Here is a 16,439-nt window from a genome sequence, read left to right as displayed (position 1 = left end):
ATCAGGCACCTCCCATAGGAAGAGGTAGCTTGATATAGGGCAAGAGCACTGTGCCGCGGCCACCGTGGGTGAGCGCGGCGTGACAGTACCCCCCCTTTACGCCCCCTATTTCTAAGGCTGGAAAGAAACTTAGTCAAAATCTGGAGTTCATAGATATTCTCCCAGCGCTCCCAAGACCTCTCTTCAGGCCAAAGCCCTTTCAATCAATTAGGAAGAGAGTCTTCCCTCTTACCTTCTTCATGGCCAGGATGTCATTCACCTCAAGTTCAACCCCCATGCCAATGGGCAGGGGTGTATGGCCCAGAGAAGGATGAAACCTGTTGAGTACCACAGGCTTGAAGACGGATGCATGGAAGGAATTGGGAATGCAGAGCGAGGCGGGTAACTTCAATTTGTACGCCACGTCATTAATGTGCCTGAGAACCTCAAAAGGACCAATATATCGAGGACCAAGTTTGTATGAAGGTAGCTTGAGGTGAATATATTTGGAGGAAAGCCATACTTTGTCACCAGGGAGAAAAGGAGGAGAGCCTAGGTGCCTCTTGTCGGCATGTAATTTCATTCTGTCCCGTGCTTTCTCAAGAGCAGTTTTGGTCTCATGCCATACCCTGGAAAACTCCGCGGACAGTGAGTCATCCGCAGGCACTCCTGAGACAGGAAGAACCGGTAAAGGGACACTGGGATGTTGTCCGAAAACAATGAAGAAGGGAGACTTGGATGAAGATTCGCTGGTGTGGTTATTATATGCAAGCTCAACCCAATGAAGTAAACTGACGCAGACGTTCTAATGAGCATTTGAAAAGTGCGGTAAGATGTAAGAATTCGATTTGCTCTTTCCACCTGCCCTTTGGTTTGGGGGTGAAAGGCAGAAGAAAAGTCCAGTGTCACTTTCATGAGACTGCAAAGAGCTCACCAGAACCGGGAGGTGAATTGGACCCCTCTGTCTGACACGATGTTCAGAGGGAAGCCGTCAATTCTGAAGATGTGGGTTATGAAAATCTTCGCCAATTCAGGAGCAGAAGGTAGACTGGGGAGAGGAACAAATTGAGCCATTTTCGAGAGTCGATCCATAACCACTAGGACCACAGTACAACCAGAGGAACGAGGCAAATCAGTAATAAAATCCATGGCTATGTGCTGCCAAGGAGCCAAAGGTACTGGGAAAGGAAGGAGAAGGCCGGAGGGTGGTTGTCTGGGAACCTTGTTCTAGGCACAGGATGGACAAGAGGCCAAAAAGTCTTTGATATCCTGGGAAAGAGATGGCCACCAATAGTAGCGGGAAATCAGGGAAAGAGTCTTCTTGACACCAACGTGGCTGGCAAACTTGGATTAATGTCCCCAGTCTAACACTCGCTTTCGGTTGTTCTCAGCCAAAAAGGTTCTTCCCAGAGGTAACTTGGTCAACTTCACAGGAGCCACGGTAATTATCTTGAACAGGTCGTGATATGAGAAGGTTCCTCTTGAGTATCAGTCGACTGGAAAGATCTCGATAACGCATCAGCTTTAATGTTTTTATCGCCAGGCCAAAAATGGAGTTCAAAGACAAAATGGGTGAAAAATAAAGACCACCTGGCTTGCCGGGGATTGAGCCTTTGTGCAGACTAGATGTACGCCAGTTTCTTATGGTCCGTGAAGATCTTGAACGGATGTATGGCACCTTCTAGTAAGTATCTCCATTCCTCCAAGGTCAACTTAATGGCCAATAGCTCTTTGTCGCCAATGGAGTAATTTCGCTCAGTCGGGGAGAATACTTTGGAAAAGAAACCACAGGTGACTAGGCTTCCTGAAGAAGACTTCTGCAAAAGGACTGCTTCGGCCCCAGTAGAGGATGCGTCCACCTCGAGAGTGAAAGGTTTACTAACCTCAGGACGATGAACTGCATGAGCAGAGCCGAAGGCTTACTTCAAGGATTGGAAAATGTCCTCTACCTCAGGGGGCCAAGCATTTCAGTTTGCTCCTTTGCGGATAAGGGAAGAGATAGGGCAAGCTAACGAGGAGAAATGAGGAACAAACTGCCTATAGTAGTTCACAAAGTCAAGGAAGTGTTGGATTGCCTTCACCCCATGGGGTCATGGCCAATCGAGAACGGCGGACACTTTCACCGGATCCATGAGTAGACCAGAGTCCGAGATAATGTACCCCAAGAATGGCAAGGACATCTGTTCGAATACACATTTCTCGATCTTGTCATAAAGGTGGTTCTCCCTCAAATGCAGAAGTACTTGGCGCACGTTCTTTCTGTGGGCAGACTGATCTGGAGAAGAAAACAAGGATATCATTCAAGTAGACTACCACGCAGGAGTACAGCATATCCCGGAAGACGTCGTTCACGAATTCCTGGAATACTGCCGGTGCATCCCAGAGGCCGAAGGGCATGACCAAGTACTCGTAGTGACCATCTCGAGTGTTAAAGGCAGTCTTCCACTTATCACCGGAATGAATATGAATCAAGTTGTAGGCCCCACGAAGATCCAGTTTGGTGAAAATTTGAGCTCCTCTAAGCTGGTCAAAGAGCTCCGGGATTAATGACAGTGGGTACTTGTTCTTGACCGTAATATTGTTCAGCCCTCGGTAGTCTATGTAGGGATGAAGGGAGCCATCCTTCTTTTAGACAAAGAAAAATCCCGCTCCTGCGAGTGAGGAGGACTTACGGATGAAATCTCTGGCAAGGTTCTCCAGGATATACTCTGACATGTCTTGGGTTTCATCAGGAGATAGCGGATATATTCTACCCCTGGGTGGAGTAGAGCCAGGAACTAGGTCAATCAGACAGTCATATGGTCAGTGAGGAGGCAGAGTCTCAGCCTTCTTTTTGTCGAAGACATCTGCGAAAGACAAGTAAGCCAACGGCAGACCTGTAGGTGCCGAGGGGCAGTTGGCACTTCTTCTGACAGGATGGTCCCCAAAGGAATACATTGCTGGATTGCCAGTCCAGAGTCTGCTCATGAGTCCATAACCAAGGGAGACCAAGAAGAAGCGCATGAGACATAGTCGACAAGACGTGGAAGGAGATCTGTCGGTACAGAGCTCCAATCTGCAGCTCAATTTCTTTAGTGACCTAGGTAACGGTCTCCTGCAAAGTTTTACCATCGACTGAAGCTAACAACCTGGGAGTCTCCAGGGATCTGACAGGAATCCAGTATTTTTAACCGCCTCAAGTCTGATAAAGTTCCCTGCCGTGTCTGAATCTATATAAGCCTCTTCAGAACAATGCTTAAAACCAAAATTCAGCAAAACAGTCATTGTGCAAGCCTCTCATTGCAACGCCGTTCAGCCATCTTGAAACGGTCCACCTGCATAGGCTCAGATTCGAGGCCCGCAGAAGAAGGCACGGGACATGAGTGGAGAGGACTACGGGTGGTCAAGGAGAGACGAGGAGGTCTTCTTTCTCTGGCTGCCTCATGGGCACGCTCTTGAAAATGCAAGTATACCAGTCCGCCAGTTCGTCTTTGATCCGACATGACAGGCCTTGCCAGAAGGCCCCTATGAGCAGGCCTTGCCAGAAGGCCCCTATGAGCACCTCATTGTTCCAACCGAGTTCGGAGGACAAAGTGCGAAAACAGATGGCATATTGTCCTACAGCTAGAGTACCCTGATGGAGGCTGAATAGTGACTCGGTGGTGGAAGCCAGATGACCCGGCTCATCAAACACCTTGTGGAAGGTGTTCAAAAAGGTGGAGAGCTGGGAGATGAGTGGATCATCATGGTCCCAGAGGGAATTCACCCACGCTAATGCCTCCCCCTCTAAGTTGGAAACTATAAAGGCTATTTTAGCGAGATGGTTGGGATACTGCTACGGCAGGAGCTTAAAATCCAATTGGCATTGATTCAAAAAACCGCGACACAACTTGGGGTCACCACTATATCGGGGTGGTTTGCATAAGCATGCCAGTGGGTGAGGGTTCGAGGCTTGGGCAGAAATGGAGGCAACAGATTTTAGGGAAAGGAGATGGTTTTCTACTGACGCCATATAGTTGAGAATGTGGGCCTGGGTGTCATATTGCTGAGTGAGCTCCTGTTGGAGACTGGCCAACTGAGAAGCATTCCAAGGGTCAGGGGACTGTAAGCCCGACAAACAGGACTCCATGGATTTAAAAAAGGACATAATCCTAGTTTGATTCTCCCGTAGGAACACTAGTTCCTTTGGGCGGAGGCCGTGGTACCAGCTGGGTCCATAGCCTGATGACGACTCCTGGAGTGGACCCTCTGGGTCGCGATACCAGCACCCCCAGTGCAAGCTGACCTAGTGAGGACCACCCCCTATACAGGGAGTGTCAGGGACAGACCAAAGGGGGGCTTAGTACCATGACTGCTGGAACCAGGTGGCCGGCTCACAGAATACACTAGTGAGTGTGTCTAGCAAGGTGCAACAGGGAACGTGCTGAGTACAAGAGTGTGCAAAGCGTGGACATGGGCACGCTGGGTATAGAATCATACAGGGTATGTACACGAGAGTATGCAGGGTTCAGGACTATACATGGCATGTACACGGGGGTGCGCTGAGTACTGGATAGTGCAAGGCAAGTAAATGGGAGCACGTATGGCGCACACTGACAAGCACGCCCGGGTGCGAGCAAAGCAGGGCGTGTGCAAGGTAGCACGCCTAAGTGCAAGGTTAGGTAGAGCACATGCTGCGAAGCACGCCTGAGTGCAGGGTCAGACGGAGCGCACACTAGGAAGCATGCCTGAATGCATGGCAAGGCAGAAGGTGTGCTAAGAAGCACGTCAGGACACAAGGCAGGAGCTGAGCTGTGATAAGGCGCACGACAGAGCACAGAGCAGAGCGGGTGCTAAGGAGCACGACAGAGCACAAAGCAGAGCAGGTGCTAAGGAGCACAACAGAGCACACAGCAAAGTGTGTGCTAGGAAGCACGGCAGAGCACAAGGCAGTGTGTGCTAAGGAGCATGACAGAACACAGTGCAGGAGCAGAGCGTGTGCTAAGAAGCACGGCAGAGCACAAGGCAAGGGATCTGAATACAGAGAGCAACTGAGCAGGGACCAAGCAGGCCTAGCAGGGAAGCACAACAATAATCAGGCAACTCCCATAAGAAAAGGTAGCTTGATAAAGGGCAAGAGCACTGGACCTTCTGGGTTAGGTTCTCCAGGACCATAGAGATGGCGTGACTGCAGTCAGAGCACATAAGGGCGCGCATGTGCACCAGGCATAGCTGTACAGGGACAGGATCAAGTGTAAGAGGTGCACGTGCGTACCCGATGGCATCCACTGAGTGGCCGCGGCACCGGAAGAGGTGACGTCGGGCACGGAGTCCCCGCCCCGGGTGAGTGCGGCGTGACAATTTTTAAACATCATATGTCTGGAATCTCAGAGAAGCATGCACCATGACAGAGAACCACAGGGAAATTCACAACACTGCATGGGCATCCCCAGTAATGCAGGTATCACTGTATAAACAAAACAAAGGAGCAGGGATGGGCTATACACGGGGGATCACCACAGACAATTGGTTAGCATTTTAGATTGACAGCTTTTATTGAACATGTATAAACCACACACAGATTAAAAACATTAAAAAGTCACACATGTGACTTGGCAATCGCATATACTGGCTCACAATAGAACCTACACCCTGCAAATGCACTCCACAGGAGACCCACCTATATAAACAGCATACCAACTGATGGCTAAGTGTAGGAAATGAAATAGGGGATATGAATATACATGAGCATGAAATAACACCCACCAACCATGAAACATATAAAAAGATGGAAACCAATGGTGTTCAATGGTGTTATATCCCCTAAATGAGATCATAAATATCACACCTAATCACCATCGCCCACAGTGCCCGTCATGAGAGTCATGCATACACATACACAAATACACAAATAAATGTATACTCAAGCCCAGAAATAAGGAAGACAAGAACTCATGACCACTAATGGACAGGATCAATAACCCATAAGTATTGGTATAAATGGCATCAAGGCACGGGGCCCATGTGGAGCGAGATCAGGGAGGACAGATGCCCGACGCGTGTCGCTACCTGCAGTGGCTTCGTCAGGGGTAGTGAGTGCAGTAACAACATGTCCTTATATAGATGGAGTTGATAAAACATAGCGCGCAGCAGACCAGCATGGGGATTGATTAATGTCCCATAGACACAAATGCCGGTGACCAGCCGTACTCAGAGACACTGCGCATGCGTCGGCGTGTGATACCAGGAAATGCGTCACAACTCACAGTTGCCATGTAAGCCCATACACAGGGTTACTGCGCATGTCTTGTGGCGCCGGTGAATAGCCGTACTCAGAGACACTGCGCATGCGCCGGCGTGTAATACCAGGAAATGTATCACAACTCACAGTTGCCATGTGAACCCATACACAGGGTTACTGCGCATGTCTTGTGGCGCATAGTTAGATCAATAGCCCGGCCAGGCCAAAGATAGCGATGAAACGCTATACACAGTCACTGGCTCAGGTGATTGACAATAGTCAGCAACCATGCACATGTGTCGGTGTATAATACACGAAGTATAACCAGACTCGAATCTACCAATGATTACTACACATGTGCATGGGCCCAATCATGTCAATTAGCCCAGCCAGAAGAACGGAAGATATTCCCATAATACCGGTAATCAGCCGCAGACGTAATCACTGCGCATGCGCCAACGCGTGATGACAAATATAACATGGCTCCAAGCGGCCATATGAACCAATGCAACTAAGCGCTGCGCGTATAAATAGCGCACGGTTTTGTTTGCCAGCCTGGCTAGGAAAACATTAATTATAAGAGTGCACTCGCCGATAAGTCGTTATGGTCACAAGACACTGCGCATATGTCGACATGCACTGTCAAAATGTACACAGAGGTTCAAGAATGTAATAAAGACCAACGCACATAGTTTCTGCGCATATTTATGATGTGCAATTGCGCCGCTTATCAAGCGTAAATAGCAATAAATACATGCGCTTTGTGATCCGTGAGGCGGATAAGGGTGGCAACCTGGTTATCTGGCCGGTAGATCTGTATCTAAATGAGGCGAAACGCCAATTAACAAACTCTAACTGCTACCAGGTGCTGCCTTCAGATCCTTCCTCTGCATTTAAGGCTAAACTGGACAGACTGTTGGATTCCGCCTTGGGTTGCCATATCATAACCAAACGGGAAAGGGATTTCATGATGAATCATCATCCGAGGATCCCGACTTTCTACATGCTTCCCAAGGTCCATAAGTCCCTCCAGGCTCCCCCAGGTAGGCCTATCGTGTCCGGGATTGGTGGCTTGTTGGAACGCCCCTGCATTTACATTGACTTTTTCTTACATCCATTGGTAACTTCTCTCAAATCTTTTGTGAGAGATTCCACCTATCTAATCCAACAGTTACAGGATTTCACCGCCACACCTGGTGTGTGGCTCGTAACATTAGATGTGGAATCGCTATACACATGTATACGGCATGATCTTGGCATTCAAGCGGTGTCTTTCTTTCTAGATCAGCACTCCACAGGAGATAGAAAACATGACTCGTTTCTATTGGACCTGCTTTTTTTCATCCTAGACAAAAATCATTTTATTTTTGATCGGGTCCATTATAGATAGGTCACTGGCACTGCGATGGGCGCGCGTTGCGCGCCCTCGTATGCAAATCTGTTTCTAGGTTGGTGGGAGTTCACCAGGGTGTTCTGCATGGAGGCTTTCTCCAGATACATTACCAACTGGTATCGCTATATTGATGATATACTATTCTTTTGGACAGGCACCCTGGATGACTGCCGGCTATTTGTGGACTCTTTGAATGTCAACCCTTGGAACATCCGATTGACTTCACACTTCTCGCAAAGTGAGGTGGAATTTCTGGACCTCAAGCTTTCTCTTAATGGATCTCGGGTTACCACAACTCTTTATCGGAAACCCACGTCTACAAACAGCTTATTGCACTTTACAAGTTTTCATCCTCAACATCTTAAAAAGGGCATTCCTAAAGGCCAATTCTTTCGGGCCAAAAGAAATTGCAGCAATAGAGATGATTTTTTGATCCAAGCACGTGATTTGACTTGCCGGTTCAAGGATAGGGGTTACCCCAAAAAGGTAATCTCCAATGCTTATAGGACGGCCAGTGACTCAGATAGGAATAGGTTGTTACAACCACGTACCAAGGGCCCCCCCAAACCACTGGGTATAATAACCACCTATAGCAACCAGTGGCATGACATCAGGGGTATCCTTTCTAGGCATTGGGGAATTCTCCTTAGCGAGCCAAGATTAAAGCCCCACATTTCCACACTACCAAGTTTGGTGGCAAGGAGGGCTAGAAATCTTAAAGACTGTTTGAGTCACAGTCACTTCAAACGCCCTGTCACCAGGCTCAATAGGGGCATACGACTGAGAGGTACTTTTGCATGTGGGAACTGTAACATCTGTCCATATATGGTCAATGATAATTCTGTGACTCTCCCCTTCTCTCCTTTTCAGATTAAGACGGCATCTTATTTCAACTGTAAAACACGTTTTGTCATCTATGCTCTTGTATGCCCTTGTCCGAAGGTATACGTGGGACAGACTACTCAGGAGTTGAGAAGGCGGATGCAGCAACACTTCTCTAACATCACCACGGCTAAAAAGGATAAGGAAAAGGGCAATACGCTCACGTCTGTTGCCTCGCATTACCTTGCGGCACACAACTCACAGTGGCATGGAACAAGGATTTTGGGACTGGAGTCTGTGCAACCGGACATTAGGGGGGGTGATATAACATTGGAGCTCCTCAGAAGGGAATCCAAATGGATTTTCAACCTCAATTCCCTAGCTCCTGTTTGCCTCAACAAGGATTTGTTATTTACAGGGTTCTATAAACAGAACTGACTCTCTCTTTAAGATTGCAAATCTGAGGACCCTCTTACCCCCTGGGATCATTGGTGACTGCTCTATTTTGGAAGTTGTTTGGTGTGTTCTTTAGGTGCCTTCTTTATCTTTATATAAACAGCATACCAGCTTTTTTGCATTTATTATTTTTTATGCCTAAGTTTAGTGGCACTTGTTAATCTGAACATGCTTTTCGCTCGCTTCGACACCATGTAACTGCCATTTTTGGTCTTTAGTCCTAATGGTGTACCATGCACGGTTGTTCACACTGTATTGGATTAGTGAGGTCCACATTTTCACTTATGGACTAATTTTTGGTCTATCAGAGACCTCTATTATCTGGCAGGTGTCGTAGCACAAGCATGATGCCTAGGGTTTTTCCAAAACGACATCATGGCTTTTCTGAAGAAATTTTTTGTCCTTATGTCAACTTTTGTCCATCCACCTGTATATGATGCCTAGGTTTGTCCTCAAATGACATTATTGTTATTTTTGAATAAACTTCGTGCCCTTTTTAAAAATCTTTATTTACCAATTTGTATAGCACTAAGAGTCCCTAGGGACATGTTCTTTGGGATTAATTTTTTCCATTACACTTTGATTTTGGTCTGGGTTTGACTGGTGCTCGGCCTAACAATGCCTGTGGCTCTTAATGTATGTATAGCACACCTCTCAATTTCTGGGTGCTATGCACTTGCTTACCCTTGGGGTTTTTCAAACCATTTACGGATTCACTATCACCACATACTGGTGTTTGGGTATTATCCATAAGTATGGTCGAGTATCGATATGTATATTTGTGTCTGTGGCCATTGCTACTTTTGTTCCACATCTCTACATCAGTGTATAAGAAGTATGTGCAATACTTATGGGTCCAGGTTCTCATGACAGTTTCTGAGCCAGGATCCGCTCTCTGTCATCCTTTGTTGGCGCACGTGTCCGTTTTTGGATTCAATGCGAGTCACTAGCGCATGTGCATGTATTTATTGCTATTTACGCTTGATAAGCGGCGCAATTGCACATCATAAATATGCGCAGAAACTATGTGCGTTGGTCTTTATTACATTCTTGAACCTCTGTGTACATTTTGACAGTGCATGTCGACATATGCGCAGTGTCTTGTGACCATAACGACTTATCGGCGAGTGCACTCTTATAATTAAAGTTTTCCTAGCCAGGCTGGCAAACAAAACCGTGCGCTATTTATACGCGCAGCGCTTAGTTGCATTGGTTCATATGGCCGCTTGGAGCCATGTTATATTTGTCATCACGCGTTGGCGCATGCGCAGTGATTACGTCTGCGGCTGATTACCGGTATTATGGGAATATCTTCCGTTCTTCTGGCTGGGCTAATTGACATGATTGGGCCCATGCACATGTGTAGTAATCATTGGTAGATTCGAGTCTGGTTATACTTCGTGTATTATACACCGACACATGTGCATGGTTGCTGACTATTGTCAATCACCGGAGCCAGTGACTGTGTATAGCGTTTCATCACTATCTTTGGCCGGGTAATTGATCTAACTATGCGCCACAAGACATGCGCAGTAACCCTGTGTATGGGTTCACATGGCAACTGTGAGTTGTGATACATTTCCTGGTATTACACGCCGGCGCATGCGCAGTGTCTCTGAGTACGGCTAGTCACCGGCGCCACAAGACATGCGCAGTAACCCTGTGTATGGGCTTACATGGCAACTGTGAGTTGTGACGCATTTCCTGGTATCACACGCCGGCGCATGCGCAATGTCTCTGAGTACGGCTGGTAACCGGCGTTTGTGTCTATGGGACATTAATTAATCCCCATGCTGGTCTGGTGAGCGGCGCAGCTGCGCGCTATGTTTTATCAACTCCATCTATATAAGGACATGTTGTTACTGCACTCACTACCCCTGACGAAGCCACTGCGGGTGGCGACACACATCGGGCATCTGTCCTCCCTGATCTCGCTCCACATGGGCCCCGTGCCTTGATGCCATTTATACCAATACTTATGGGTTATTGATCTTGTCCATTAGTGGTCATGAGTTCTTGTCTTCCTTATTTCTGGGCTTGAGTATACATTTATTTGTGTATGGTTATGTGTATGCATGACTCTCATGACGGGCACTGTGGGCGATGGTGATTAGGTGTGATATTTATGATCTCATTTAGGGGATATAACACCATTGAACACCATTGGTTTCCATCTTTTTATATGTTTCATGGTTGGTGGGTGTTATTTCATGCTCATGTATATTCATATCCCCTATTTCATTTCCTACACTTAGGCTGGTTTCACACTTGCGTTTTTTTCGCGGTATTTTAGCGCTAAATAGCGCATGCGTTTTTTTTTCCTATACTTTGCATGGGATGCGCTTATGTGCGCATACACATGCGTTTGTACGCGTTTTTCCGCGCATGCGTTTTTTTGCGGTATGCGCTCGGGCGCACAAAATGCATCCTGTTGCTTTTTTGGGCGTCCGACTTGCCTCAAAAAAACGCATGCGCGCGCAATGCGTTTTTTTACAGCAAGACACCCATTATAAGTCTATGGGTGCGCATATGTGCGCATTGGCATGCTTATGTATGCGTTTTTTTGCACATGCGTTTTTTTTTGTTAACCATGGAATTTAGGGGTTTGGGTTAGAGTTAGGGTTAGTTAAGGGGGTTTAGGGTTAGGGTTAGGGCAGGGTCAGGGTTAGGGTTAGGGTCAGGGTCAGGGTTAGTTAGGGTTTAGGGTTTGGGTTAGGGTTAAGTATGGTTTGGTTAAGGGTTAGGGTCAGGGTTAGGGTCAGGGTCAGGGTTAGGGTTAGGGTCAGGGTTAGGGTTAGGGTTAGGGTCAGGGTTAGGGTCAGGGTTAGGGTTAGGTTTAGGGTCAGGGTTAGGGTTAGTTAGGGTTTAGGGTTTGGGTTAGGGTTAAGTATGGTTTGGTTAAGGGTTAGGGTCAGGGTTAGGGTCAGGGTTAGGGTCAGGGTTAGGGTTAGGGTTAGGGTTAGGGTTAGGATTAGGGTCAGGGTTAGGGTTAGTTATGGTTTAGGGTTTGGGTTAGGGTCAAGTATGGTTTGGTTAAGGGTTAGGGTCAGGGTTAGGGTTAGGGTCAGGGTTAGGGTTAGGGTCAGGGTTAGGGTTAGGGTTAGTTAGGGTTTAGGGTTTGGATTAGGGTTAAGTATGGTTTGGTTAAGGGTTAGGGTCAGGGTTAGGGTTAGGGTCAGGGTTAGGGTTAGTAAAGTCATGGTTTGGGTTAGTGTGAGGGGCCACCTAATGTTTGAAAAAAACGCAAACGCGGTAAAAACGCACTAAAAACGCATACAAACGCATAAAAACGCTGCGTTTTTTTCATGCATGCTCATAAAAATGCTTGAAAAAAACGCAGCAGTTGTATGCTTTTGTATGCGTTTTTTCAATGCGTTTTTTTGCGGGAAAAACGCGCTGCAAAAAAAAGCAAGTGTGAAATTAGCCTAAGCCATCAGTTGGTATGCTGTTTATAAAGGCGGGTCTCCTGTGGAGTGCATTTGCAGGGTATAGGTTCTATTGTGAGCCAGTATATGTGATTGCCAAGTCACATGTGTGACTTTTTAATGTTTTTAATCTGTGTGTGGTTTATACATGTTCAATAAAAGCTGTCAATCTAAAATGCTAACCAATTGTCTGTGGTGATCCACCCGTGTATAGCCCATCCCTGCTCCTTTGTTTTGTTTATACAGTCTTGTTGAATGGGCTGGGGTTGGATCCCACCTTGTTATCTATTGATTGTGGTGCCCCTACTCTTGGTTTGCATAATGCAGGTATCACAACACTGTCCACGCATAAGTAGAGGTACCAAACTTTCTTCTTCTGTCTTAGTCATGTTTCTCTGGCCTCATATAATGATTTACACTGTGTAACAAACAACATACATAGAAAAACACAGAACTATTTGTGAGTTAAAAGCTTTCCGGCAATGAGTAAACAGTTCTCAAGATTGTGTCACTTTGAGCATTGTCTGTCTGTAGTTGTATGACCAGCAATGCTGCTGTCATGGTCTGAATGTATTCCGTATATTTCAATATGGACTCAAAATATCCATTTTTATATTCACAGTACAATCATCTGGGTTCTCTGCGTCACCCCAGCTACGTTCCGGTGATGTCCGTGGGATGTTTTGAGTTTCACCATTCTGTGAACACTGTTGTTCCTCTTCTCCATTCTCATTCTCCATTATGTCCCCTGGATGGATAGCTGTGTACCTGGCCTCTGGTGGTACAGTAAACCACCCTATAAGCCATGTATAGGGGCGACTGACCTGGTATTATTGTGAATGTTCCTTGTTCCTTCTCCTCTTCCCTCTGTGCCTCCTTTGCCATCACCTCAACTATCATCACCTGAAGCTATATTTAAAAGAGGCATAGAAGTTTGTTAGTAACACTGGTGATAGATTCATCAGCACTGCCAATGTTGGTGGAGTACTCGATGGCCGTGGAGGCTGTGGAAATGCCAACAGACTAAAAGCTTGTTGATTGGGTGTGCTGCAGACTTTCAACAAACTTTATTCAGCATCCTAACTCAAACAATCCAACAGACTCCCACAAAAATTCAGTGTTCGGAGTTCAGCACTGGTGTTAGGTGCGAACCCCGAACTTTACAGTTGCGGTTTGCTTATCTCTACTTATGAGTTCAGTCGAAGCCAGCTTGCCAAAACTTTGATCTTCAGCTACTGCTCATAGACAGCTGCGGTAGCTATTCCCATTGGTCACAATGTATAAATAATAAAAGACAAAAGGAGAGATATCTGGAAAATAGGGAAAATGTAAATGAAAAGTGCTTTGAAAAGATAATTTTATTTATCATCTGCCTAAAATATCTATTTATAATTTAAAAATTATTCCTTTGATTCTCCTAAACATTGATACATTCCAAACAAATTCTTAGAAGTCAATACTGTATATAAAAAAAGCTTTTGTTGAAAAATGTATTTTTACCTTTAATTGCCTGAAATGAAGGTGACTTGTGGGACAATTGAAAAGTCTCTTATGATTTGTGTTACCAGGTACAGGGCCTTCTATTTCCTATATAAATATCCAGACTTACAGCCATTAAGGCTCATATTCGTGTTTTTGGCGACTATGTACTGAGTCTGATTTTGTCTATTGACCCTGGGGAAATTCTTCACACCACAAAAGAAATGAAACGAAAAAAATAATATATGAATTTGAAAATTAATATCATGAATAATACAGAAACATCTCATGTAAGTATTGGCATCACATATCTCTGCTTTAATACCTAATGGAGTCTCCTTATGACTCCTCTCAAAATTATTACTATTGTTTAATTTGGAATTTGAGCCTTAAAAGGAATAGTCTGATTATTGACCATGGAGGTTAGAATAAATTGCATTTGACTGTTTTACATAGATGAGTAAATCTGACAAAAGTAAAATTAGACAAATTCTCAGAAATTCAGCCAAGAAATTAAATTTGCATAAAAATTATTCAATGCTATTACAGTGAAGCTCAATTGCTTTTGGAAGCTTTGATGTCTCCAACCTCAAATTATAATTATTGGATGAGTGGCAAAGAGTTAAAAACCAAACTAAACATCATTCTCACCTTGTCCATCACCGGTCCTTGCTACCATAGCTCCCTGCTAGTTTTGGATTTCTGTGTCTCTGTTTCAGTCTCCTCTTCACTCTTTTCCAGCACTTCTTTCCTCTCCCGTTATATGGACTGGAGCATGTCACGATGTTATTAGGTCATAATATCAGAACAGTCGCCAAGTCCTAACTGATGCCAAAAGAGCCGATGAAGATGACAAATGCACCTCACTGGAGTTGGAACCTGAGGAAGTTAGCAGTGGACCATCAGGAAGCTGATGCAGCAGGGATGGGTGAAGGGCTAGGTGACTATGGTTAGTTAGGTTTTTTTACCTTTTCACAGAACATATTTAACCATCATAGCAGAAATTGACTGATGACAATTTTCTTGAAATTACACAAATCAAACTGATGAAAACTCAGATTGGGAAAATTGAAAAATTTGAATAAATTCAATTAGTTTAGAATAAAATTGTTCATCCTTATTACTGTACTGTGATACTTCTAAATAACTCGAAATCAAATATAAAAAAGTTCCAGGGCAAACACGGCTTCATAATTTGCTTACGTTAACTTCAAAACCTTACTGACCTGTTAGAGAGACAGTTCTGATTGCTGGAATTCTGATTACTATGAGATTCTCTCCCTTTAATTGATGAAATGAAGGTCCCGCGGTGCTTTGCCGAGCTCTGGTCTTTTCCAACTCTAACAATGGTCTGAATAGACAGTCTATGGAGCTTGTCTTCAGTGTCTGAAGAGGCCGCCCTCAATTAAATCCTTTGTTTTAGCGTTTAGGAGGAATTTTATGACCTGGAGTTCTATAGCAATCTAGGGCAGGAATCTTGTAACCATCACACTACTCGCATTTTATATTGCTGTTGTCGGTTTGCTGCAGTATAACTGAAGTTTCTCTCATATTTAGGAGGACAATCTGACAGTGGTCACTGAGTTTTTCCTTTTAGGCTTTCAAATCAATCAAAGTTTAAGGATTTCTCTGTTTTGTTTTCTCCTGGTGGTTTTCTGTGGGACAATATGGGGAAATCTCCTGATCATCACCCTGGTATTAATGAGAAAAACACTTCAAAAGCCAATGTACATCTTCATCTCACAACTGTCCATCAGTGACATTTTGGTGATTATGAATATTGTCCCCAATTTGCTCAACATTTTGCTCAATAATGGGGGATCCATTGATTTTGTTGATTGCATTACTCAGATGTATTTTTTATGTGCCCCAGAAGTGTTTGAATGTTTCCTTCTAGCAGTGATGTCTTATGACCGATATGTGGCCATCTGTAATCCTCTCCGTTACTCCACCATCATGACTATAGCACATTGTGTCAAATTGTCAATTACCTCTTGGATGTTTGGATTTTCCATTGTTTTGATTTACATTATAAAAATGGCAAAACTAAACTTTTGTGGTCCAAATATCATTGACCATTAATTTTGTGATCCTCTTCCCTTAATAGAACTTTCCTGCTCTGACACCTTCATTGTTCACTTGGAGATTTATGTTATGGGCATTCCGATCTTCATGATTCCAACTATTATCATCGTATTGTCTTATAGTTTTATTGTGTCAGCAGTATTAAAGATTAAATCTAGTGTTAGCAGACAGAAAGCCTTCTCCACCTGTAGCTCCCACCTGACTGTAGTCTCCATATTTTACTGGACCATGTTTGGTGTTTATATTTTCCCAACAAAAGGCCGAACACTCACTTTGAGTAAGATTCTATCACTGCTATATACCGTGTTTACTCCTTTCATCAACCCCATTATATACAGTCTGAGAAACCAAGACATTAGGAAAGCCATTCTTAAACATGCAACTTGGTTCATTTTGAACTAGAGACTTTTATATATGATTTCACACTGCTCCCAATTGTACAGGTCAACATGACCTACCATTATGCCACAACTACTCATCTTAGATAACACAGACCCCTTGCCGAATCACAGCCCAGTGGAGAAAATAGATTTCCCTTCGAAATGGAGAAAAAAAGTGTAGAGCTATCTAAGGCTAGTTTCACACTTGCTTTTTTTTGCAG

General features: G+C 44.9%; 2 protein-coding genes across 2 annotated transcripts in view; one reads left to right on the top strand and one right to left on the bottom strand.

Moving 5' to 3' along the window:
- The window catches only part of LOC141050134 (olfactory receptor 1500-like), a 35,754-nt gene extending 35,477 nt beyond the window's left edge, over window positions 1–277 (bottom strand). Inside the window, exon 1 of the mRNA XM_073546966.1 lies at window positions 233–277. Within this exon, the coding sequence (XP_073403067.1) occupies window positions 233–277 (45 nt within the window). The remainder of the gene's footprint in view (window positions 1–232) is intronic.
- A 4,263-nt stretch (window positions 278–4,540) lies between these two features.
- Window positions 4,541–16,439, top strand: part of LOC141050133 (olfactory receptor 11L1-like) — a 38,278-nt gene continuing 26,379 nt past the window's right edge. The window contains exons 1-2 of the mRNA XM_073546965.1: window positions 4,541–4,594; window positions 8,442–8,617. Of these exons, the coding sequence (XP_073403066.1) occupies window positions 4,541–4,594; window positions 8,442–8,617 (230 nt within the window). The remainder of the gene's footprint in view (window positions 4,595–8,441; window positions 8,618–16,439) is intronic.

This window comes from Dendrobates tinctorius, unplaced genomic scaffold (assembly GCF_039654945.1).
Source record: "Dendrobates tinctorius isolate UK_male_01 unplaced genomic scaffold, ASM3965494v1 ptg000151l, whole genome shotgun sequence".
Taxonomy (NCBI): domain Eukaryota; kingdom Metazoa; phylum Chordata; class Amphibia; order Anura; family Dendrobatidae; genus Dendrobates; species Dendrobates tinctorius.
The sequence above is the reverse complement of the archived record's forward strand: the minus strand, read 5'-3'. Positions and strand labels throughout refer to the sequence as shown.